We start from the raw sequence: 25456 nt of genomic DNA on the forward strand, positions 1-25456 counted from the left end.
CCAACCCTGTTGTACACAATTAGAAATCTATATTCCCCTTTTTTCAAAAGGTTTAATGCTCCACTCTGATCACTTTATTTGCTTCCATATGAGTCAGCCAAAGACAGATGTTGGCTATTTGCCTATCAGGAGTGGCTTCCTTAAATGCACGCCTTTCTCCCAGACAGAAAAATGAACATATTTCCAGGTTTGTATCTCATCTGGTTGTTCCTGGAGTTCCTATAATTCACATCCTGTATCCTCTCTCCTTTGCTATTTTCATATGCAAGCTATAGAGATGTAACATTAACAAATATGCACAGTGAGTGCAATACAGCCCCAGCAGTGAGGACTTTGACTAAGGGCGTTTTCGCACAGAGCTTACCCTGGAGCGACGTCCCTCTTCACCGCGCAGCATCTGCGCGGATTTCGCACTACGGATTTCGCACCAACTGCTCCGCAGAACCAGGAAGAGCCGCGAAGTGCCGAGCCTTTTGAGTCGCAAATGTAAACCGCTAAAAACCAGTTCACGTTAGCGACGCAAAAGCCGCAGCTCTTCGGAGCAGTTGGTGCGAAATCCGCGCAGACGATGCGCAGTGAAGAGGGACGTCGCTCCGGGGTAAGCTCTGTGCAAAAACGCCCCAACTCTATAGCTTCTGAACCATCTCCAACTCCATAGACCCTAAATATTATCAGATACCTTTCTGTGAAATTATCTATATATATATGAAGATGTTAAAGATGGATAGATGTTCTTAAAGGTAGCATTAATGCTTGGACATTTCAGATCACATTTTCTCCTCCAAGACTCAGCTTTGGGCTCTTTTAGTAGCCATTTTTTTTTGTGCTTAGGGGTTGCCATCTTGCTTTCAGAAGTCCAGCTCTTTTCACAGAATACTAGCCTTTCTTCAATCTGGACTCTATAAGGGGCACAGCATTATAAGAGACTGGAGAACCATTACAATAACTCCTTCTGATTCTGGAATTGTAGCTCCCTCACACCTAACCTTTTTCTTTGTCCAGTATCACTTACCCGGGTGTATAGGATGCTTTGAGCTCTGATTTGATTGGAGGGCCAATACTAGTCAGGCAGTGGCCTCCAAGGTATTCCTTGGACACCACCATGCCATTGTTGTTATTGTAGTTGAAGTGAGCACTGTAGCTGGGTCCACAAGGGCTGGACAAAGGGGGACCATGTCGGATTGGAACTTGGCTGCTCGGGGTGCTGTGATGGAGACCATGCCGGATCGGGAGTTGGGTACTTGGGGGGCCATGATGGAGGGCACCACTGGACACAACGTTGGTCACATGGCCAGCACCGGAGACAGATGCAGTGGCAGAGTTGGAAGCCTGGGCATGAGGGTAGCCAGCTGAGGAAGGGATTTCAGGAAGGGAGTCCAAGTCAGAGCTGTGGGGTAGAAGTTGAACCTCCTGAATAATATATTATATATTGCATTTTTCTCATCTACTGATCTGATGCTCTTGTAAAATATATTTGACCTGCAATAAACTGAGTAAAAAACATTATTGCACCAAAGAGCTAAAACGGGAGGGATAGTGAGTAGCAACACTTTCATGACATCAAGGAAGAAACTGCCATGGTGTTCATATCATATTGTGATCCAAGAAAAATATTTCCCAAATGTTGGTATTCTGGGAACCTCACTGCAAAGATTCATCTAACTTATGCCTGGTTCACAAAATGTAATCACCTGGTTATAAGAGGTCTGAGGCTACTAAGTTCTGCCAAATGTAGCAAAGACAGATTTACAAGCAGTGCACTGTTGTCCTGACATGAAAATTCCTCAAGAATTCTCTTTTTCGTGGTAATATGGCTCTGTTGTGGATGAGGGGCAGGGTGGCAAGAGATGCTTGACAGTTATGGTGATGGAAGGGCACATTGCCATCTCTAGGAGAATGTGGGAAAGATGCTCTTCTCCAGATAGCAAGCATCTTTTAAACTGACAAAGAAAATATGCTAGCCCTTTAATAATGCGCTAACACCTCTTGATTGGAGAGTCCATGTTCTGGTGGGCTTGAGTCCCCAGGACCTGGTACCCAGATTGGCTAAGGCCCTGGGAACCCATGTGGGGAAGTGTCTGAAAAGAAGAGGAGGAGGAGGAGGAGAAGAGATTGGATTTATACCCCGCCCTTCACTCAGAGTCTCAAAGCAGCTTGCAGTCTCTTTTCCCTTCCCCTCCTCACAACAGACACCCTGTGAGGTAGGTGGGGCTGACAAAGCTCTCAGAGAACTGCTCTTGAGAGAACAACTCTGAGAGAACTTGTGACAGACCCAAAGTCACAACAGCAGCTGCATGTGGAAGAGTGGGGGATCAAACCTGGTTCTCCCAGCTCTCTTAACCAGTTCTCTTAAAGAAGAACTGTTCCTTTGTTTGGAGGTTTGCTGGCAGAAATATTGGTCAGTTTGGGGGGCTGATTCACCTGCATACATTGGCAATGAAGGATGACAGAGGAGAATGATGCTAAAGATGCACCAGAGAGGAAGGCATCATGCAACTAACGAAGACTAGATATACCATGGATTGTAAGTACCTAGTTAGTAACTTTAGATCTGTCTTGTAGTTTGTGCCTTGTAGAAATAAAGTTGTTTAATTAAGAGAGTCTGCACATTTCCTTATCCACCTGACTTGGCTACTTGGTATGACCTCAGACAATTCCACAAGAGGCTGGATTTTACCTGGGGTGATGGTGGCAAGAAAGAGAAGGGGGCAAGACAATAGATGGTCTTCCCCACATGGTGACAATGTCCTTTACAGCCTGTGACTTAGGAAATCACCCATTCACAAGACAAAAAAAAATCTGATATTTTGTATTTAACTATGCCCTCAGTCCTTAACTCTTGCTTTCTTTCCATAAAGCTCAGTCTGATGATCATTTCTTAGGCAACCAGAAGACAACATTTTTTGGTGATACACAGCCACAAGACTGAGTGCTGACCCCTGGAGTCAAAAGTTTCTCCAATGGACTGGCTGCCAAATAAGGAAGGGCACAAATAAAGATTTAAGAAAACCTATGGATGTAATAGGATCACAAAGTTGAGTAGAATTCTGTGGAAAAGAAGAAAATGATGATAGAAGAATGTTGTACAGAAGTAGCCAATTGTATTACCATAAAAAAATCCCTTATGCATTCTAAAAAGAGCAGTAATCATCACTCTGGCAATGCCATGCAACTGCTGTTGATGATTAAAAGTACAGCAAAATGAAGGTACTTACATATCTGGTGAATCCTCCTTGCCAATGTATTCTTCCAGGATACTGGTGTCGATGTTTGATGGTTCAAGAGCTCCATTAATATCGTGACCTGAAGTAAAAATCAGTTGCACAGGGAAAGCAATTAGCAAAAGAGAAAAAGAAAAAGAAAAGTCCAAACAAGACACTGCTGTTTCCTCAGGTCCAGATGGAGCTCTGATGATGGAAATTCTCACAAACAAAAATACTTGTTGAAGCCAAGTCACTAAATTGGCTTTAAAACTGAATATTTGAAGGGAGAAGTGACAGTCAGATCTGAAGAATGAAGTATTGTTCTGGAACCATCAGCTGGAGACCAGGGGATGGACAGAGGAAGAATGGGGGCCAGGGAAACTGGACAAGGATTCAATTGATGCACAATGGCTCAGCAGTGGCCAAGGGATTTGAGTCTAACGACAGGAACAGTGACCTAGAACAGAAATAACCACAGCCATCAATGCATTAAAATAATATTTAAGTGTACTTATATCTTAGGACCCGTATCAGCTCATATTGAAACAGGAATGATAATATATGCAATCAAACACACAAAGTGAACCATGTAAGGAAAATACACTACTAAATCCCAAAAGTACGCCTAACAAGATTAAAACAAAAAGAGAAATAGCAATAGTATCCTATGGCTCTTGCTATTCTGAATTGCAACTAGCTTACCCCTGGAAAGAGTTGCAAACCAGTAGGATGATTGAATTGGCATTACTAAGGATACAGTCTTGGTCTAAATACTGGGGTGTTATGTATCCAAACAAACATATAGTTCCTCTGAGAGAACCGCATTTCCATTTGCAGAAGAGGAGGTGGCAATTTCCACTGATTCTCCCCTCCCAACTAAGAGCCCTCTTTGTACCCTATGTTCTTCCTGGATGTCTGCTGTCCCCACCCCACCCCACCCCCTTCCTGGGACAATATGGAGGGCAATGAGCTATGGACAGGTCAAAGTCATGCCATTTCCTGAAAACTAAAAATCTCCTTTAAACCTAGTTAGAATGTTCACTGAGTTGGTAGCAGCCAACCAAGGTCCACAGACAAAGCACATGAGAGGGGAGCACAGTTTTTCCTTCAGACAAAGGTTAACCCCCAGAGAGAAAAGTTAGGGAATCTTTTGTCTCAGGAGACTGTGGAAGCGGGATGATAAAGTGTGGCGACCAGGAGAGAGACACAACTAATGGTTGATAGATCCAAGCGGGCTGCCGTGTTGGTCTGAAGCAGCTGAACAAAGCAGGAGTCAAGTTGCACCTTTAAGACCAACCGATTTTTATTTAGAACGTAAGCTTTCGTGTGCTCTTAAGCACACTTCATCAGACGAGGAATCCAGCACAGTGAGCAAAGCCATACATAGCTGGTAGGCAGTGAACCAGAATGCAACATGGTACAGATTTAAGAACTAATGACAGTGAAGTAAAATTATCTGGTAGGCAGCGGTTTAGAATGTAAAATGGTACAATGACAGAATAGTAAAATTAACAAATTGAGCAAACCTTTGATCTGAGTAGCATGAGCATGCGAAAGCAGCAAAGCAGTAGTATGTCAAAATGTGAGATTGTCTGTCAATGACAATGGGAGATGGATTCAATATATGTAATGGGATAAGCAACCAAAGTCCCTGTTTGAGGGTGTCAATACAGCTAAAAGAGAAATACATTGGATAGTGATGTTCTTGTCCACCTAATTTACTTTTTAACATGTAAACATAATTCTAGTTTGCCATAGGAAAAAGGAATACAATAAAATATAGTGAAAATGGGTAAAGCATATGTAATGAAATATACAGCCAATATCCCTATTTTGAGTATGTCAATACAAATAATTGTGTATCAGTGTAATTATTTGTATTGACATACTCAAAATAGAGATACTGGCTGTCAGAGAACTGCTCTTGCTACTCAGATCAAAGGTGTGCTCAATTTGTTAATTTTACTGCATACTGCTATTTTGTTGCCTTCGCATGCTGAAGCTTACGTTCTAAATAAAAATTGGTTGGTCTTAAAGGTGCAACGTGACTCCTACTTTGTTCAACAACTAATGATTGTCATATGTTAGTCTTCCAAAGTGGAGGGAAACTAAAAGGACCTGTTTTGATCTGATTTTAAAGTCTTCTTGTAGTCTTAACCTGAGACTCAGTAATCCAAGGTCTAGCTGTTCATAATTTTCTCTCAAAGTGGAGACTGGCTCACTGTTTTCATAACAGAGTTTTATTACTCACTGTTTCCTATAGCCTATGTCCATGGAGGCTCATTACACTTGTTAATAGTTTACAGCCTTACTGCACTTCCAGGGAGGTAAATAAAAGTTGCCGTTTATTCATACAATATCAAGCGTGAACAAGGTATTTTATTTTAACCAAGACAGAAGGGAAAAGAACTATACAAATAATTGTATATCTAATACTATTGTATATCTAATAGTGTACCTGGCCTCAGTGTAGATTGATAGGGCCAGGTACACATTCCAGACATTTTTTTCTGCAGGTTTAGGGGAGCCCTCAGGTTTGCAATAATGCCAAGAGTTTTAAAAATGGAACAGGAAATTAAATCCCCACCCCTCACCCCCAAACAGATACACAATGCCTGCACTTTCACAGACACAATGCCTCCACAGGACATCCACAGGAGTGGGAGAAGCCACTGCCACCACATGAATACAGGTAGGTGGGGAGGAGGTTGAGAGCTGCCATACTTGTCACCACTGGATGCCACTGAGCAGCAGTGAGGGACATGCCTGGGGACAGAGCCACATGGAAGGAGGACATGTGTGGGGGCAGACCATACAGGAGGGGGGAGAGACCAGCCAATATTCCCTCACCCCTGCATGTTTAGCAGATTCCTGTGGAGGGGGGGGGGAGGCTGAGTGGGTAAAGGCACACAAGAAAATGGGGGAACTTGGGATCTTCCACTGCTGGTCTTGCAGGTCTCCCACTTGTACTCTTCCTTAAAATGGGGGGAATGGAAGAAGCAGTAAACTATGTATCAGTTGCAGCTATTAAGACATTTAGAGGCAGGGCTTTTTTTGAGCAGGAATACACAGGAAAGCAGTTGATGATGGGCTTTTTCTACACGAAAAGCCCTGTTTAGAGGTTTTCACTTCAGCACAACTGCATCTCTGATTTCTTGGTGTTATTTAAATTAATCTCAGATAGGCTGGAAAAGTAGTAGTAGTAGGAGTAAAAATTAAATAAATAAATAAAATCCAGAAAAAATAAAGAGAAAACTGTACTATTTGACAGGGGGAAACCCATTGCTATTTCTTTCCCTGCTTGTCACAGGCTGGAGGAGGAAGAGGAAGCAGAAGACCTGTTCTGTACAGTCTGTGGAAGGCTGTATGACCCCATTATCTTCCCAGCCTTAGCAAAACTCATTGCTACAAGAGAGGATTTGCTGACACATTCTTGGACTCTGAATATGGATTGTTTATGGATGCTGGTGAACAGGTAGGTCCTTGCAATACAACTGACTTAAGAGGAAGCTAAAAGTTTGGCCATAAAAGGCTTGGACACCACCTTTTCCTCTCCTAGGTCTTCATCTTCAGAACATACTTTATTTTCACCAAACTTTGTGTCATGAGGCTTTATTTATTATTTATTATATTAAATTTATGAATTGCCCAATTCCTGCAATGTAATAAAAAAGCGGCAAAAACAACAGTTACTGCTCTGTCCTTAATTCTAGACTATGGCCACTTCATGGCTGAAGAAAGAGGAGACACAATCCACAGAGGAAGGAGAGGGTGCCAGCCAGAGTAGAAACTATCACTGCCCTCAACCAAAAGCCTGGCGGAATACTCTGCCTTACAGGCCCTGCAGAATTGCATAAGATCCCACAAGGCCCTCATGGTATTTGGCAGATAGTTCCACGAGGTTGGGGCCAGAACTGAAAAGGCCCTGGTCCTGGTCAAGGACAGCCAGATATGTTTGGGGCCAGGGATCACCAGCAGATTGTTATCCACAGAGTGCAATGCTCTCCCAGGGATATATCAGAGGAGGCAGTCCCACAGATAGATGTAGATTTTAATGTATTGACTAAAGATCTTAACATTGTTACAATATTAGTAAAGGTAAAGGTGTTAACCTTTAAGGGCTTTCCTGGTCATTTTCGCAAGCACCAGTTGTTTTCAACTCTGAGGTGACGTTTTCACAGCGTTTTCGCGGCAGACTTTTTTTTACGGGGTGGTTTGCCATTGCCTTCCATTGCAATATTAGTACCATTTAACAAAATATTAATTTTGTTAAATACAATAGTACAGTATTACAAAAATGATACTGATCAGGGCCTGTAAACATTAAAAAAAGGTTAAAACATAGCCAATGGTCCCACAGCGGTCTGAAGCTGAGCAGTCAAGCCCTTAAAAGTTAACACTAAAACCTTGAACTTGACTCGGTACTCCACTGGAAGTCAGTGGGGCTGGTGCAGCACAGGTTGTATGTGTGCTGTCTGTGACGTTTCCATCAGGACTCGTGCTGCCACATTCTGGGCCAACTGGCGCTTCCAGGTCAGTCTCAAGGGTAGGCCAGCATAGAGCGAGTTACAGTAGTCTAGCCTGGAGGTGACTGTTGCATGGATAACTGTGGCTAGGTGAAGGCATGACAGGAAAGGGGTTGGTTGCTGAACCTGATGCAGATGAAAAAATGCTGGTCTGGTAATATGCGTGACTTAAGCCTTCACATTAGAAAGACATCAGCTCTTTTCCCCTACTCTACGTCCATACCTCCTCCTATTCAGAGGCTGGACTTTCTTTTCACTTTCCCTTTAAAGTTCATCTTCCTTCTCCTCTTGACTAGAAAAGACATTTGGTTTGTTGAGATTAAGTGTTTGCTTGAGAATCTGAAAGACCTCTAGGGTTGGTGTGCCAGTCCTTAGCGCCAAAAGCATTATCAAGAAAAGAGCAGGGAATCCTTTACACAGAGCTCAGATAACAACCTTTTCCTGAATGGTTCAATCACATTAAATTAAAATGATAGGTCACTTACACACTAGATCGGCACACACACAAAATCAAAGGAGTTTCCCACCCCCCACGTAGTATTCTGGGTAAAGGTTAGTCAACCCCTCCAAAAAAGACAGGGAGGGGGGCATTCCAACCTATCAGAACATTATCCTCTGAAAATCCCTTTCATACCAAGACGAGCAAATTGGCAGAAATAAATCCAGCAAAGAATTTTGCCAAATGGTGCAGAGGGGAAGAAAATGTTAAAGGAGAGGGTCCCCCCCCCTCTTTCCTAACATATATGGGGAAAAGACATGTCAAGGATACAACCTCACTACTACACTTAGAACCCATTTTTTGCCACACCAGAGAGAAATCATACAGTTACCCAATGATTGTTACAAAAGAAAATGTTCATCTTTGCATAGACTGAGCATGCAGCTCCAGGCAATAGCTTCCTGTTGAAAGGATCGGAACTTTTCATTGCATACATTTTGCATCCTCCTGTCCTTGGACGTTTCTCTGTCTCCTTTCTAAGGAATCAGTACCCTTTAAAAAAGAGGAGGGGGGCTGTTTTTCCTGTTTTTTAAATAAGGAATCTTATTTAAATAAGGAATATTTTTTAAAAGAGGAGAGGGCTGTTTTTTACCCCAGCATGCACAGGATTGCCCTGGCCATAAATTTCAGCCATGGGTTTATTACTTTCTCTTTTCATGCAACACTTCATACACTCAGAATGCCATGCGGAATTCTGGATCTACATTTTTTTTCACAGCAACCTATGCTTTCAAATTTAGAACAGAATGCTAAATATGTGTATACAAGGAGTAAGGTCCACTGTGAAGAAAAATGCAACGAGCTCTAAAACGAGGGTCTGGATAAATGCCCGCCACCCTTGCTGTCTTCCCACCTACTCCAGTGAAGGCATTGACTCCTCCCCCCGCAAGATAGTGCAGTTAAACCCTTAAACAAAGGATTGTAGATATCGAAAGACAACATGATTTGTCCCAGATTAAATGTTATCCTTCAGGCACAGGTAACCTGAAACAAATAGTTCTGATGCCATACTTGCAGAATTTAGATAAACCTGATTATAGAAGAGCTTTCACACACATGAGAGCGAATATGCTCCTTTCAGCGGTCACAGAAGGTAAATACAAAAGGCACCTCAATGAGGAAAGGTTATGTCTCTGCGGAGATGGGAGGATAGAGACAAGAGAGCACATTCTCTTTGAATGTAAACTTTATCAGAACATTTGCTCGACTTATATTGCTCCTATTTGTGACCAATTCCCGGGGAGAGATTTTAGCTTTTATTTAGATAACATTTTAGCCAATAGGAACCAGGAAATTACTATGAAGGCTGCAACGTTTATTGAGCCCCGTGGTGCAGAGTAAGCTGCAGTACTGCAGTCCTAAGCTCTGCTCACAACCTGAGTTCGATCCCTGGCAGAAGCTGGGTTTTCAGGTAGCTGGCTCAAGGTTGACTCAGCCTTCCATCCTTCCGAGGTCGGTAAAATGAGTACCCAGCTTGCTGGGGGGTAAATGTAGATGACTGGGGAAGGCAATAGCAAACCACCCCATAAAAAGTCTGCTGTGAAAACGTTGTGAAAGCAACGTCACCCCAGAGTCAGAAACGACTGGTGCTTGCAAAGGGGACCTTTCCTTTTCCTTTTTCTTGCAACGTTTGCTGTACAAGCCATAAACAACTGTAAACTGACTCTGTAAACAACTAATGGATAAAAACATTAAAATGGCTATGAAATATTTTAATTTATGTTTTATAACTAGAAATGGAAACTGAAATTTTTATGTATAATATTTTGTACTGTGCCCAAATTCAATTGTATACCTCGGTTTTTGTTTTTTAATGCCACGTTACCTATTTTCTTTCTTTTTGGATGGGTCTCTGACCATATTACACTAAACTTGACTTGACTTGACTCCACCCCCCTTCTCAAGGGGAGCTGATCTCTGCCATCTACAGTAGTTGTAAATCTGAGTGATCTCCAGTGGTTCCCCAGTAGGAAATGGCATTGTACCTGTCTGAGGTCCTATCCCTCCTCAAACCCCACCCTCTCCAGGCCCCACCCCTTAAATCTCCAGGAATTTCCTAGCGTGGAGTTAGCAGCCCTATCTCCTTCCCTTCATTTGCCACCCTAACTTCAAGTTTCCATCACCTCCCCCCCTCTTCAGCCTCTACATAGGAAAAGGACAATCTTTCTTCACAGTGGTGGGAGGACCAAAGCTGTTTACATAATTCTCCTCTCCCCCAATGTGATCTGAACAACAACCCTGTGAGGCAGGTTAGGCTGGAAGTCTGTGACTGGTCAGAAATCACCCAGTCAACTTCCACAGCAAGAACCTGGGTCTGGCAGACCATACACTGAAGCCTGAATTTGTATGCCCTCCTCAAACTCCACCACAGAATATCCAGGAATTTCCCACAACCTGGAAAGATACCACTAATGGCTTCTAGATGAGTGTACCCCAGCCTTGCTGTTTTCCAACCCACCCAAGTGAAGGCATTCACTCCCCCCCCACCTCAAGGGGAGTTGATCTCTGCTATCTGCAGAGCAGTTGTAATTCTGAGTGATCTCCAGCTCTCACCTGGAGATTAAGAAAAAATACAACCAAACGGTTATAGTGACCAAATAACGAAATAATAATTAAGTAAGGTACAATTTACAATGCAATTACAAGGATAATAGTCAAGAGTCCCAACGCGCAGGAGGATCGACTTGAAACTTCCTGCTTCTATCATTCTTGAAGCATAGGGTCCTCCATTTGTAATAACATGCAACTACAAAATATAAATTCACTATGAAACCATAATCCAGGAAAAATACATAATTACAATTATGATATACATCCTGAAACATACTTACAACACTTCCAATTCAAAATTAACACAGATACTTCCACTGCGTTCCATGACTGCAAACTAAAAATAAATGCACTGTTGAAAGCACGTTACATAATATAAATACACATAAATACACGTTACACAATATAAATAATACATGATATACTTACTAATATTAATGTGTTCACAAGGGCACAAAAAGTGTCTCCAAACAATATTCAAAGACCGGCACTATGCTCACAATGACTCAAGGCAAAATGCCAAGTCAGAAGGATTCATTTGTAGCCGTAATAATTTATTTTTAGTTTGCAGTCACGGAAGGCAGTGGAAGTATCTGTGTTAATTTTGAATTGGAAGTGTTGTAAGTATGTTTCTGGATGTATATCATAGCTGTAATTATGTATTTTTCCTGGATTATGATTTCATAGTGAATTTATATTTTGTAGTTGCATGTTATTACAAATGGAGGACCCTATGCTTGAAGAATGATCAAAGCAGGAAGTTTCAAGTCGACCCCCTGCACATCAGAACTCCTGGCTATTATCCTTGCAACTGCATTGTAAATTGTACCTTACTTATTATTTTGTTATATGGTCACTATAACCATTTGGTTGTATTTTTTCTTAGTCTGAAGTGACCTCTCTCTTATTTTTTCTCACCTGGAGATTGGCAACAGTGCTTCCCCAGGAGGAAAGACCTCTCCCTCAGAGGTCTGTAGTGATATCTTAGGAATTTCCCACCAACCTGGAAAGGTACCGTTAAAGACCTCTGGGTGAAAGCCCCCCCAGCCTTGCTCTCTTTCCAAGAGAGCCGTAAGACATGAACACAGCTAGACGCATTCTGCCCCCCCCCAGCTCCCAAGACTCTGAGCATGCCCCTGTCCAATTCACTGTGCAATTATATATTATCACACATATATTATTACAGAGAGAAAGAGAGAGCATCAGGCAAGAACACAAGCAGCCTTAAGCTGCTGGCCCAACATTATTTATTTCAAGTTGTTACCAATCTGATGAACTACTAGATAACTAGAACTATTTCCTGAATTTTTTCTTGAAAGTGATATTGTAGTGCCAGGGGCACATTTTAAAATGGACTCAAGGCCTTTCAGGATACCTCCCTTCTGCTGTAGCCACAGGGTGGAGCCATCAGCTGCAGGTGATTAGTCCCTGATGGTAATGAAAGGCTGGTGGTTAGAAAAGGAGAGACTTTTCTCCTTAGTGCTCTTGACTACTGGGTAAGCCAAGAAGCAGCAGTGACCTGAGGGTCAGTTTTGATGTCTTTGAAACCCTGGAGGATGGCCGAACCATTCCAGGAGGGAGTTCTTAAAGAACTTTGATTGTTGGACCTTTTACCATTAACCTAAGGGTGAGGCAATAGCTAGCTTAGTTTTGTTATTTTCTTTGCACTGTGTTGGGGTTTACCTGCCCTGTAAAATAAAATTTTCTTTAAACTTTAGTTAATCTGTCTCTGTGTCAGTGGCTTGCCAGGCATCGGTGCCTAACAGCCCTAACTTAAGAGAAGCCAACAACCATAGCCAGCTTTGGAGTAGGTGGGAATTGCTGAGCCCTTAAAAGGGAAACTCCAGAGTGGACTGGGCCCTACACATAAACCAGTCTGATGGCAGCAATACGACAAACATGAGCGTGAGAGAGTGAGAGAGAGAATGAATAGATGGGGAGGAATAGGGAGGGAGAGGTGGAAAGAAAGCAACTTTAACTTTAAATGTATTCTCCAAGTCCCCCATGTCAACTGCCTTGGCTTGGGGAAGGGATTTAAAGAGACAAATGCCTTTTCCAAGCCAGTCAATGGGGCAAGGCGGGGGGGGGGGCTTCAAGAGCCCATAATATATGTGAAGGAGCCACAGTTTGGTCACCCCTGATCTAGTTCAACATTTTAGTTCCAGCAGCAGCCAGCCAGATACTTCCAGCAAAATGACAAGCAAGCATGAAGAGCCTTCCACCCATTCTTTGACCTCAGCACCTGATGGGCACTCTGCCTCTGACTATGGAATTTCCACTCAGCTATTAAAGACTATTAGATGTTGAAAGGTGTGTCCCTGTTAAAGCCCTCTGAGCTGATGGCCATAATCACATCTTCTGGCAACAAGTTAGATACATTTTTAAAGCACTATCTGTTGGTTTAAAGATCCAAAGGAGTACTTTCTTCAGTCTCTCCTGAACCAGCTGCCAATCAATTTCTTTAGGGGATGCTGAGCTCTATGATCAAGAAAATGTCATTTCATCCACTTTCTCAACAATGTTTATAAACCTCTACGGCAGGGGTGGCCAACGGTAGCTCTCCATATGTTTTTTGCCTACAACTCCCATCAGTCCCAGCCAGCATGGCCAATGGCTGAGGCTGATGGGAGTTGAAGGTAAAAAACATATGGAGAGCTACCGTTGGCCACCCCTGCTCTACGGCATTCATCTTCGTTTTTTCTTCCAAAACAAACTAGAGGGAAATATCTGCAAATCTTTAAGCCTTTCCTGATAGGGACTAAGCTCCTATGTTTGATCATTTTGATTGTTCTTTTCTTCATCATTTTTTCCAGCTCTATAATATCATAAATAAAATATTTTTTCTTCAATCAATCCTCAGTGAGATATCTGAGAGTAGCGGGCAACCAGAACAGGCCCTTACATGACACTGGGACCCTCAGGCCCACCCACCCCCTGATCTACCACTTAACTTTGTCACTTCTCTCTCATCCCTTACATGTTGTCCTGATTTTCTTCTTCAGACTGCCTGTCTGTTTTGTGTGATGAGGTATGCGATGGAACTACACTATACATGTGTTATGTATGTGGACTCAAGTGAAGACTTTGGGTGTTCCTGCCTGGCTCATTGGAGCCATACGGACTGAGCTTGGGAACAATGTGCTGCAGGATCCAAATCTCTGCTGCCCTGGACCAATCACAAGCCCCCCCGCCAGTTTGAATGACCCAATAACGTGCTTGCATGGGAACCCAGGGATGTATATAAGTTTGGCCCCGTTGGCCTAGTCTCCAGTCTTGTAGTGCAGCCACCTACTATGCTGTACCCAATAAAGAGCTTGTTATCACTTATACTTCGACTCAATAATGCATAGAACCCACTATACAATAACATGCTAAGCAACTAAGCAACTACACTATACATGCTAAGCAACTGCAGCATATGGCAGGCAATAGTCACATTCACATCATCATTATATCTAATTTTCAACACAGCCATAGATTTGGATCTTTAAACCCAAAGACTAAGGCCATAAACAGATAAGACAGGTTTTTCTACAATCTTGCAAAAACGTCCCAGGTAGGCCTCCCATTTACTCTCCCAGGGTAGGAAGTTCCCTACTTTGAGGAACTGACAAGTGGGAGAAAAAATTGTCTCCACAGAATGATGTTCAAGGAACTTCTCCTAGCATCTATGGTTATGACAACAGAGACCAGGGGAGGCAACCTAGGGCACCACCCAAGTGGCATCACATTTTCCCCCAACTTTGCCCTCCCCAGATACCATTCCTAAAATTTCCCAGCATCTTTCAAGGTAATGTTGGGAGCTACAACCTCAGGTTTGCAGAAAACCTGAAATCTAAAACAAAAAATAAATATGAAGGGGTTAAAAACCACAAACTAATAGAAGCTGTGCTTGTAGCTTTAAGAAATGAACACTCTTTGAGATTTCATTGGCAACAGGGAGGGGTTCCTAGGCAACCGCAACAATATCACCAGCTTTCAAAACTTGGTTTCTGTCAGGAAAAAGCAGGGGGAAGAGGCGGGGCTCTTTCCAGGGACATTCCAGCCTCCCAATTCACCTGCTGCTCCCATCCCCCTAACCTGGAAAGAGGACTCATCATCATCAAGTCAGGCAGTGACCACATGGCAACTCACTACAGTGCAATGGAAGCCACCACACAACTTGGTGACTTGGTACCATGCAATTTGGAAGACTCACCAGATCCCACGGTGGCTATCAGATGACTTGCACAATCCGGATGCAGTCATACCTACTGGGCTATTTTAAATAATAAAGATTAATTTATGTATAAATATTCATTAAATTATATTGAAATGTCTAAAAATTATACTAAGCTCCAAACCATATCATTTTGAAGCAACAAAATATTTTCCTGCCTATCATATAAGTCAGAATACACAGAAGAAGAAAAAAAGAGTTGCAATTCATTAAAAACAAAAAGTATGAATCATTTTGTTAAATTTGGAGTTTAATGCTTGCGGGGGGGGGGAGATATGTGAAAAACCATCGTTTACTATGACTGGTTATCTGAGAAAAAAAAATTCAATGTGTGCCAATATGGATACAAATTGTACTAAGGCAATATATATATAAAAATTTGGATTTACTGTCCATACTCTGTTTTCTCTTTCCAGGGAACTGTATGGATCAAGGGAAATTATCCTGATGTTGGACCCTGGCTCCCTCAACTTTTTTCTCTGGATTGGGCCAGACAATTTGTAAGCAGAAGATGAGGACACCATGGCAGCAAACCATGACAGACCCCTGAAGAGCCTGGTTCTCTGATTCCCAGGGCTTGTCTGAGAACTTGCAGTCAGCTGTAGCTATCAAACCAGAACCCCAGGAGTCGTGAAGAGAACCTGGGATTGCTGAGGGAATCATGAAGGAGTGTGGCTGATTGCCAAGGATCCTGTAGTTGCCACCAAGACCCCATGAGCAGAGAAAACAGAAAGCCCAGGCAGAAGCACAGCCAGGGCTGTAGCCTAGTGGGAGGGGCACAGGGTGGTGCCCCCTACAGAATCTGCAGCACCACCACTCAATCTTCCCTTTCACTGAAAGGGAAGATTAGGGAAGACCAGGTGGAGGCGCTGCAGATTCTATAGGGGGCACCACCCCTGTGTGTCTCTGCTGGCTATGGCTCTGAGCACAGCTCAGATGGTGGAGTGCATGACTAGGTACCCAAGGCCTCTCTGCTGATCATGAGGCCTCTGGAGACCTAGATTTTTTATTTATTTATTTAATAGGCTTATATTCTGCCTTTTCCCATAAATGGGCATTAGATTCACCATAAGGGTTTGCAGGATGCTGGACAAGGTCTAGCTGTGAGTACTTGCAGACTCCAGGCCACAGCTACCACTGCAAGCACTTACTTCTACATGTAGCCTCAGTTCATCTCTGGCTGTTGTGGGATCAACCGCTCTGGAAGAACTTGCTACCTCTGCCTTGGGTCCCTGGGTGTGAACAGGCTGCTTTTGGTGTGTGACACCTCATAGTCATCGGATAGCATAATAATTCTGGCTATGGTGGCAGGTCATCTGTGACCTGGCCAACATATCTTGAAAGTTACCTTCAAGAAAAAAGCTAACAAAGGGCGTTTTCGCACAGAGCTTACCCCGGAGCGACGTCCCTTTTCACCATGCAGCGTCTGCGCGGATTTCGCACCAACTGCTCCGCAGAACCGCAAAGAGCCGCGGCTTTTGCGTCACTAACGTAAACTGGGTTTTAGCGGTTTACATTTGCGACGCAAAAGGCTCGGCACTTCGCAGCTCTTCCTGGTTCTGCGGAGCAGGTGGTGTGAAATCCACGCAGACGCTGCACGGTGAAGAGGGATGTCGCTCCGGGGGTAAGCTCTGTGCGAAAATGCCCAAAGTCCAAAGCAAAAGTGAGATAAGCATCCATTCAGCTGGACAACTTTCCCTGACCTGGGTATCCCAGGCTAGCCCAGTCTCATCAGATCTTGGAATGTGGGCCCTGGTTAGTATTTGGAGGGAAGACCTCCAAGGAATATCAGGATTGTAATATGGAGGAAGGCAATGGGAAACCACCTCTGAATGCCTCTTGCTTGAAAACCTCATGGGGCTGCCCTTAAGTCAGCTGTTACTTGATGGTGAAAATATAATAAGATAACCAAGTCTTAAAAGGGGGAGGATGGATACATACCAAGTTCTGTAAATTTCTGGGTCGGTGAAGGGAGGAAGCTGCTGTTCATTAATTACTAAAAATAAATAAAAGGGCTTTTTCTCAGCTTTAGGCTAGAGGCACTTGAGCCAATTACAGTAGGGCTGTTGACATGCCAATAGTAGGGGAGGAACATGATCTGGTACTGCTCAGGGCTTGCATGACACACCCTCATCTCTCAGAACCTTGATAAAAAATAAGACAACTGGTCCAATTTTGTGTTACACCTAATAAACCTCCACAGCCATGCTGAGGATTTTTTTTCTCGAAGCCTGTCCAATTGCTTTTCTCAAACTCTTTTGTATGTCTATTTTCCAAAAGGGGAGAAAAAAAAATCTCTGGAATGTCTGCAGCTGAGTGTGAGTGCTTAAGAGCATCTTGTTGCATGAACCTTCTATTCAGTAAGAGCTATTACCAAAAGCCAGCTTAGGTGATTAATTAAAAGCTAATGCCTCTCTTTGGAGTCACGAGCTCCTAACAACATTAAACAATGCCCCTTTGCCTCCTTCCCTTTCCAACTAGAGATTAGGAAGGAGCAGGAAGCTCCAGAAGAGTTTCCCCCAAACACCCACAAAAGTTCACCAAGAAGAGATTCAATAAAACGGGTACTGCAGCAAAAACTGCAGTCCACGCCCATCTTCCCTATGCTAAAAACCTAAATCCCGGCTTCGTAAGAGCCTTCTTATAAAATATTCAGAATGGAAGAGACAAGTAAATGATTTAAGAACAAATCAAGCAGAGTCCCTGCATCTAAGATCCACAGGGTCTACAAAGTTCTTGGAGTCCCAAGCAGAAGCTATGATGAAAAGTGCTTTCTTTTGCTTTTGTTTTGATACACAAACGGCATCACTATCATCAGGCAACACTTTGGTAATCTCATAAAATTGTTACTATAATGAACTTTACATTGCTTTTGAAGACTGTTTGGAAGCTACAGCTAGTGCAGAATGTCATCATCTATTACAGGGGTGGCCAACGGTAGCTCTCCAGATGTTTTTTGCCTACCATTCCCATCAGCCCCAGCCATTGGCCATGCTGGCTGGGGCTGATGGGAGTTGTAGGCAAAAACATCTGGAGAGCTACCACTGGCCACCCCTGATGGTTGGTGCTGATTAGAGGGGGTTTGCTGCAGACAAACTACATGCCTGTTCACTGTTGAGATGTCGGGGAAGGGGGTGACTAGATCTTCATAGAAAAGTAGATCTCAAACTGCCTTTTCAGAATTGACACTACAACTTTGGAATTTATAGGCCATTTCATTTCAGAGCTTATTACTGTTGTAGCTGAGTTTGGCTTTCCAATGGCTTTGTTGTTGCTATTTTGATCTTTAATACACTTCCATGTTAATCCCCTTCAGAACACTTCAGTCAATTATTTTCCAAAATCAATTGCATGGGTGAAGCTGGACTAAATGCACACAGGAGTCATGGGGATACTTTTAAAAAATCTCAGAGGGTAGCCATGTTGGTCTGCAGTAGAAGAGCTAGATTCAAATCCAGGACATCAGAGGCCAACGAAATTTTCTGGATATTTCAGAGTCAAAAAGTCGATGAAGTGAACTTTGACTCTCAAAAGCTTAAACCCTGACAATCTCATTGGTCCTCCTGGACTTGAACCTAGCTCTCTCTCACTTTTTAAAATTTCTAAAATAATTCCACTGAAGTCAACTCAGAGTTACACTGGATTCACTCTAGCTGTGGTCTTCAAACATCTGCCCCATGGAAACCTTTCCCCTATATTCATTTGTCTGCTAAAGAAGCCTTGAGAAGTGTAGGAGATGGTTGGGAGTATCTCATGTATTCTCTGTTTCTCCAAAGCTAAAGAGCCATAACTTCTTTAACCTTTCTTTCATAGGAAAGGTTTTCCATCCTGTTAATCATTTTAATTACCCTTTTCTGCACCTTTTCCAGTCCTATGATATCTTTTTTGATGTGTGATGACCAGAACTGGACACAATATTCCAAATGAGGCTGCACCATTGATTTATACGGTTCAAGGGAAAAAACACAAAGAAAAAAACCCACGGACATAAATGCTCACAGGAAGAAAGTCCACATGAAAACATGCCCACATGGAAAAATGCCCACATGGAAAGAAGCCCACATGGAATATGGTTGCCAAGTCCAATTCAAGAAATATCTGGGAACTTTGGGGGTGGAGGCAGGAGCAAGGTTGTGACAAGCTCAACTGAACTCCAAAGGGAATCCTGGCCATCACATCTAAAGGGACCACACTCCTTTTAAATGCCTTCCCCCCCACACAGGAAATGATGAAGGATAGCGGCATCTTCTTTTGGGGCTCATAGAACTGGACCCCCTGGTCCAATCCTTTTGAAACTTGGAGGGTATTTTGGGGAGAGGCACTGGATGCTATGCTGCAAATGTGGTGCGTCTACCTCAAAAAACAGCCCCCCAGAGCCCCAGACACCTGTGGATCATTTCTCCATTATACCGTTTTTTAAATTTATTCCATGTTTATTGATTTCTTCCTTCCAGATACTTGCCAGAGTCAGTCCTGCTTAGCTTCTTAGATCTATGAGGCCTTAACTACTTCTGCTGTTTAAGAAAGAGAAGCTATCACAGAGCAGGCAGTAATTTGCCTAACCCAAAAACCATACATTTTGACATTCCTGAAAAGTATAGGCAACTGATACTTCACGATTCTGGTGTTGGAAAATCCAGACAAAATTCTGGTTTTAGGTGATCGAGATCTTATGCTTGAATTAAACAAAGATACCATCTATGGAGATGGCACCTCTGATAAAGTGCCAAATATGTTTTACTGACTGTACACATGGCATGCCAAGGTGGGCAATTCATATCCACCATGTATTTACATTTTACTTCAAAAAAAGAACATGGATACCTATAATAGAATGTGCGAAATAATGGAAGCTATTGATTCCAGACCTGTCACCTCAAAAGGTTTTAGTGGATTTTGAGAAGGCTCGTATGAATGCAGTGAGGATTGCCTTTCCACATGCTGAGGTCAAAGGGTGTTATTTTCACCTGTGTCAGAGTCTCATTTGGAAAATCAACAGTGTTGGCTTGAAGACTGAATATGAAACTAATATAAACTTTGTCCCAATCAATGATGTGAGAACTGCTTTTTATGAGCTTGCTGCCACATTTCCAGAGGAAGACAGCTACAATGCAGTGCTCACGTACTTCTTTTCGACATATATTGAGGGTGCAGCAGGCAGAGATCCTCTGTTTCCTATAAGAATATGGAATCATCATGATGCAGCCCTAGAATGGACAACAAAGACTATAAACCAGGGATGGCCAAACTGTGGCTCTTTCACAGATATTGTGTGGCTCTTGAAGCCCCCACCGCCCCTTCAGCCAGCTTGGAGAAGACATTTGTCTCTTTAAATCATTTCTCCAAGCCAGGTCACCTGGCAGCTTGGAGAATGCATTTACAGTTAAAGTTGCTTTCTTTCTGATTCTTCCTTCACCCCATCTATTTGCTTTCTTTCCACCTTTCCTTCCTTGCGGCTCTCAAACATCCGACATTCATGTCTTGCGGCTCTCAAACATCTGATGTTCATGTTCTGCGGCTCTCAGACATCTGACATTTACTCTATGTGGCTCTTATGTTAAGCAAGTTTGGCCACCCCTGCTATAAACTGTTGTGAGGGATTTCACAATGTTCTTAATTCTTTGTTCCATTGCAGTCATCTCAGTGTGTGGTCTCTATTCAATGGACTGCAGAGGGACCCGGCTTGTCACAAACTAACATTGGCTAAAGCATAGACAGGTAACCTAAAGGTGAAAAAGAGGAAATATGAGGCACTACATGACATGGTTGCCACTTCTATGCAGCAATATGAGCAGGTGGAAGATAAACTTAGTTACTTAAAGAGATTGGCTAATTTGCAATGAAGAATTATATCTGAGTTATTATTGTTGTTGTTAAATAATTGTTGCTTTTACTATTACGGTTAGATAGTCTTTTGTCGTGGTCACTGGGTGTACCACATAGTTGGAATTAATTTAAAAAATGGTATAATGGAGAATTGATCCACAGGTATCTGGGGCTCTGGGGGGCTGCTTTTAGAGATGAACCACATTTGTACCATAGCATCCAGTGCCTCTCCCCAAAATACCCTTCAAGTTTCAAAAGGATTGGACCAAGGGGTTCAATTCTATGAGCCCCAAAAGAAGGTGCCCCTATCCTTATTTCCTATGGGTGGAGGGATTTAAAAGGAGCGTGGTCCCTTTAGATGTGATGGCCAGAACTCCCTTTGGAGTTCAGTTGTGCTTGTCACACAACCATGCTCCTGTATCCACCCCCAAAATCTCCTGGCTCCATCCTCAAAGTTCCCAGATATTTTTTGATTTGGATTTGGCAACCCTATTCCATGTGGATTTCTTTCCATGTGGGCTTCTTTCACAGTATGGGCTCTTTTCCATGTGGGTTTTTTCCCATGTGGGCTTCTTTCCATGTGGGCTTTTTTCCTGTGAGCATTTATGTTTGTGGTTTTTTTCTTTGGGCTTTTTTCCTTTAAGCTTTTTTTTGGTTACTGATTTATACAGAGGAATTATGATACTGGCTGAATTGTTTTCAATTCCCTTCCTAATAATTCCCAGCAAAGCACTGCTTTCAAAGAACTTAGAGCAATATTTTTAAACAACACACAACAATCCTTTCAGCCAGGATGAAATATGCTAATTTGCCTAAGGACACTGAGCTTCATTGCTACATGATGATATTAACCTAGGTTCCACTCATCCAAACCCAATATTCCACCCATTTTCACTGGAGTTCCTCAGTTTACTCCATTACAAAACTGCAGGAGAGTTTGAGGAAAATGGTAAAGGTAAAAATTTGGAGAAGGGAGGAAAACAAGGACATTAATTCAGGCAGCAATCAAACAAAAGGAAGGAGAGCTTGGAGAGTTAAGTCCTTTATACAGGAGAATGTCAGGAATTTGACTGTTTGGACTGGTTTTCTCTGCCAGACCTAAACATCTAAACTTGGCTAGTGTCCAAAGGAAGCTTGCCGTACTACCTCCAATTTTCTTGGGTGCTCACAGTTCTATACTTTATCTGCTCTCCTCAAATTCACTGAAAGTAACCTAGTTGCCACTTCCTGGGGCCCTTGTTACCAAAAATAACACATAATTCCCTTCCCTCACAGCCTTCCTTCTACTCCAAAATTATTATCACTATTCAAGACACTACCTTGTTCTCATACATCTGTCTCTAGTATCATAGGACAGAAGGGACTCAAAAGGCTTTAAGAATTCCTGAAGGCGTTTCTTTCAGTTTAAGGATGATAGAGACTTGGAGGCCTAATGGATGACATTTGTCTTGACCCTTGGGCACACTGAGTGACTTTGAACAAATTACTGTTTCTTCTCACAGTTGGTGACATGATCAGGGCTGCACTTTGCACCATCTAAATGCTACAAAGACAGAAATAATTATTTGCTTTTTATGTGACAAAGTAACCTTGTATCACCCAAAACAGGCTGACTTAATAATGTACAAATTTAGTGAGGCTGCACAAAGGAATTTATAAGCAGATATCTGAAATTTTAAAAACAAAAACTTTCTGCTGTCATGATTTCATTTTGTGATCTCGTTCACAAACCTGACCCCAAGAAGCCTGGAATATTCTGAGGAGCACTTTATGTGGAAGTAGGATTGTTCTGGTTTTAGCAGCTTTCAAAAAAAAACCCTTAAAGGCATTCTAGTGCTTCAGGCCTCCATATTTACAAGGTTTTGAGATTAGAAATGGAATTTACATTGAGTGATAGGCTGACAGGTTTGTGGCATTTCTATTTATAAAAATGCCTCCCTCCCTTGTACAGTTGCTCCACTGCCCATCTCCTAATCACCCATAATCCTTCCTGGGTCACAAGATGGGGGAGAGTAGAGCATCTGACAGACAGAGCTGCATCCTTGAATACCTTAATGAGAACCAGATGTGAGAACCTGGGGAAGATGACAAGGTCAACCATTTTAATGGGCTGGTGAATTTTGATTAGGTGGGGGTGGGGGGGAAACAGAGAAAGCATACACAAGAATGCATGATGTTTTGGAAGGATGTAGACTTCCACAGGAAAGTAGGGTCAGCTTAATAAATGAGAATGGGTGGAAATTCTGTTTTCTTCCTAGTTGCACTACAATCAAATGACACTGCTGGATTTTAAAATGCAGAACCACTACAGTGAATTAAATATAAAAAACACTACAATGAATTAAAAACTAACAAAATTGTGGCTGGGTACGAGCTTTTTTGAGGCACTGCTCACTTCTTCAGATACAGCTGGAATGTGAGTCCATCTGTCCTTATATCTAGAATGTAAGTCCATCTATCCTTAAATGTGAGTCCAATATTCCTTATATCTGTCAATAGCATCTGAAATCACTTCACTCTCCAAGATATAAGGACAGATGGACTCACATTCTAGCTGTAACTGAAAAAGTGACCTAGAATGACTACATCAAATGTTTCTTTATCACTTCTTTCCTTTTCTTTCCACATGCTTTGAGTATTGATAACAATTCTTGACATGCTCTAAAAAAACAACAATGCAAGCTTCAAGTAACAACGCACACAATCTTTGCATGACATAGAGTAAAAATACAACAAACTGGGGGGAAATGGTAGATTTTAGTACTGTCTAAATATCTGGAAATGCCACCATTAACTCACACAGCACCCTTTAAGGAAAGATAAATGACCTGCAGTGCAATCCTGAACAGACTTAAACCATTCTAGGCTCAATTTCAATGAACTTTGAAGGGTATAAATCTTCTTACGATTGTACTATCAGTCTGTATTACAGTTAAGACAATCCAGTGTCTTTACCAGGATCACAGGGAATTGGTGGTGAGGCGTAATATGACAGTAATTTTAAGAACTCTAAATGAGTAGTTTTCTTAGAAATTATGTGTCTTGGGCTACTACTGATGGCCGTATGTAACAATGAGCACCATAATTTATTCCTAGCTCTCTGTAATATATTTCCACAAAGTTGGGTGCTGCAAGTTTCTTGAGTATGAACTATTCCCCATTCAGCTGTGCATGCTATTCAGCATGTCTTATTCAGCCAATGTGCAAGCTTCCAGGCATTCCTTTGGTCCCACTGGCATCACCAAAGCTAGAACTAGAATGGAGAGCTAGTCATTCAAAAGACTTGTCTTTTGCAAGTGACAGCCAGTGGGTTTCAATGAATATACACAATAGGTTGTGAAATCAGTGTACTAGGCTGCAGCATCGGCACATTCCCTGAAACTCACTGTGCTCCTCTCCCCCCCCCCCCCTTCAGGCTTTGTCCATGTTTATACTTTCCTGCCTACCGATTGGCTCATTCTTCAGCCATGAGTTTGAAGAATCTACACAAGAGATTCTTAACCAAACATTACCAGGGAACACTGTGCAAAAGAAGACCAAGGGAAACAGGCAATTATCATCCATCCTCTTGTTTGCCACCTGGAATCTGTGTCACAATCCTATATTCCTCCATGCACGTACACTGGGGGAATATTCACTCCTTCAGATTTTACTGCAAGCAACAGCCCCTGTCTTCAAAAGCATCCTCACAGTGCTTTCTCAAAGCAGAGAGGGCAAAATGAAATTCAGGATCAGAAGCAGAACCCAACCCCACTTTCAGCATTGCCACTTTATCCTGAAGCAAACAGGCTGGCACCTTAATTGGCTTGAAGTGTTGCAAGATCCAAGTCCCATGATTATGAACGGTGCCCCCAAACCCCTCAACCCAGCCATGCAGCTCAACATTCCTCATTAATTATACTCTTTATTACCTGACTGTAAAATTAACCAGCCACTCTTGGGAGAAGACGCAAGTCCTGTAACCTGAGAGGGCAGCACAGGCCCCATTGGACCTCTTTTCCCTTCCCCCATCAAATACCTCACAGACCACCCAGAGTAAAACGCCTGCAGCCCACTGTCCTATGGAGCACACATCAACTATTTAAATGTGAATGGAATAAGAACAGCTTTGCTAATCAAGAATACACCACTGATTCATTGGTTAATTCTATGTATTGTTACGGGTCCCTTATCTATTAAATAAATATATTAAAGAATACACCATTTAATTAGCATAAATATACACTCTCCTCACTAAAACCACCATCAATCAATCACAATCCTGAGGAACACAACAATCCAGCACCAGCTGTGCTCACTGCTCTAAGGAAACCACACAAAAACAGCAGGATCTAGTTATACCACATTATTGCTTCCTAAACACCATTATTGTTCCCAGGATTCTCTGTCTGACACCTGCACCACAACAGACTTGCACAATTTCTAGTGGAGGAATGAATGAATACCTCCTGAACATCTCTCACATACCCTGAGCTTTTGTATGTTTCAACTGGCCCATTTAATGCTTCATTGGAGAGCCAGTTTGGTGTAGTGGTTAAGTGTGCGGACTCTTACCTGGGAGAACCAGGTTTGATTCCCCACTCCTCCACTTGCACCTGCTAGCATGGCCTTGGGTCAGCCATAGCTCTGGCAG

The 25456-nt window shown here is 42.5% G+C and overlaps 1 protein-coding gene and 1 long non-coding RNA gene across 4 annotated transcripts in view; one reads left to right on the forward strand and one right to left on the reverse strand.

Annotated features, from left to right (window-relative positions):
* The window catches only part of MYRF (myelin regulatory factor), a 176155-nt gene that overhangs the window by 109052 nt on the left and 41647 nt on the right, over window positions 1-25456 (reverse strand). For 2 of the 3 annotated variants that reach the window (XM_060263179.1, XM_060263181.1), the window contains exons 2-3: window positions 3216-3303; window positions 1013-1387 (exon numbers count right to left, since the gene is read on the reverse strand). In XM_060263179.1, the coding sequence (XP_060119162.1) occupies window positions 1013-1387; window positions 3216-3303 (463 nt within the window). The remainder of the gene's footprint in view (window positions 1-1012; window positions 1388-3215; window positions 3304-25456) is intronic. The other variant, XM_060263182.1, reaches the window with a different exon arrangement.
* Window positions 12262-13087, forward strand: LOC132589762 (uncharacterized). Its single transcript, XR_009556629.1, has 2 exons — window positions 12262-12405; window positions 12938-13087. It is a non-coding gene; the product is annotated as an uncharacterized LOC132589762 (long non-coding RNA).

Source organism: Heteronotia binoei, chromosome 21, assembly GCF_032191835.1.
Source record: "Heteronotia binoei isolate CCM8104 ecotype False Entrance Well chromosome 21, APGP_CSIRO_Hbin_v1, whole genome shotgun sequence".
NCBI classification, from domain to species: Eukaryota; Metazoa; Chordata; class Lepidosauria; order Squamata; family Gekkonidae; genus Heteronotia; species Heteronotia binoei.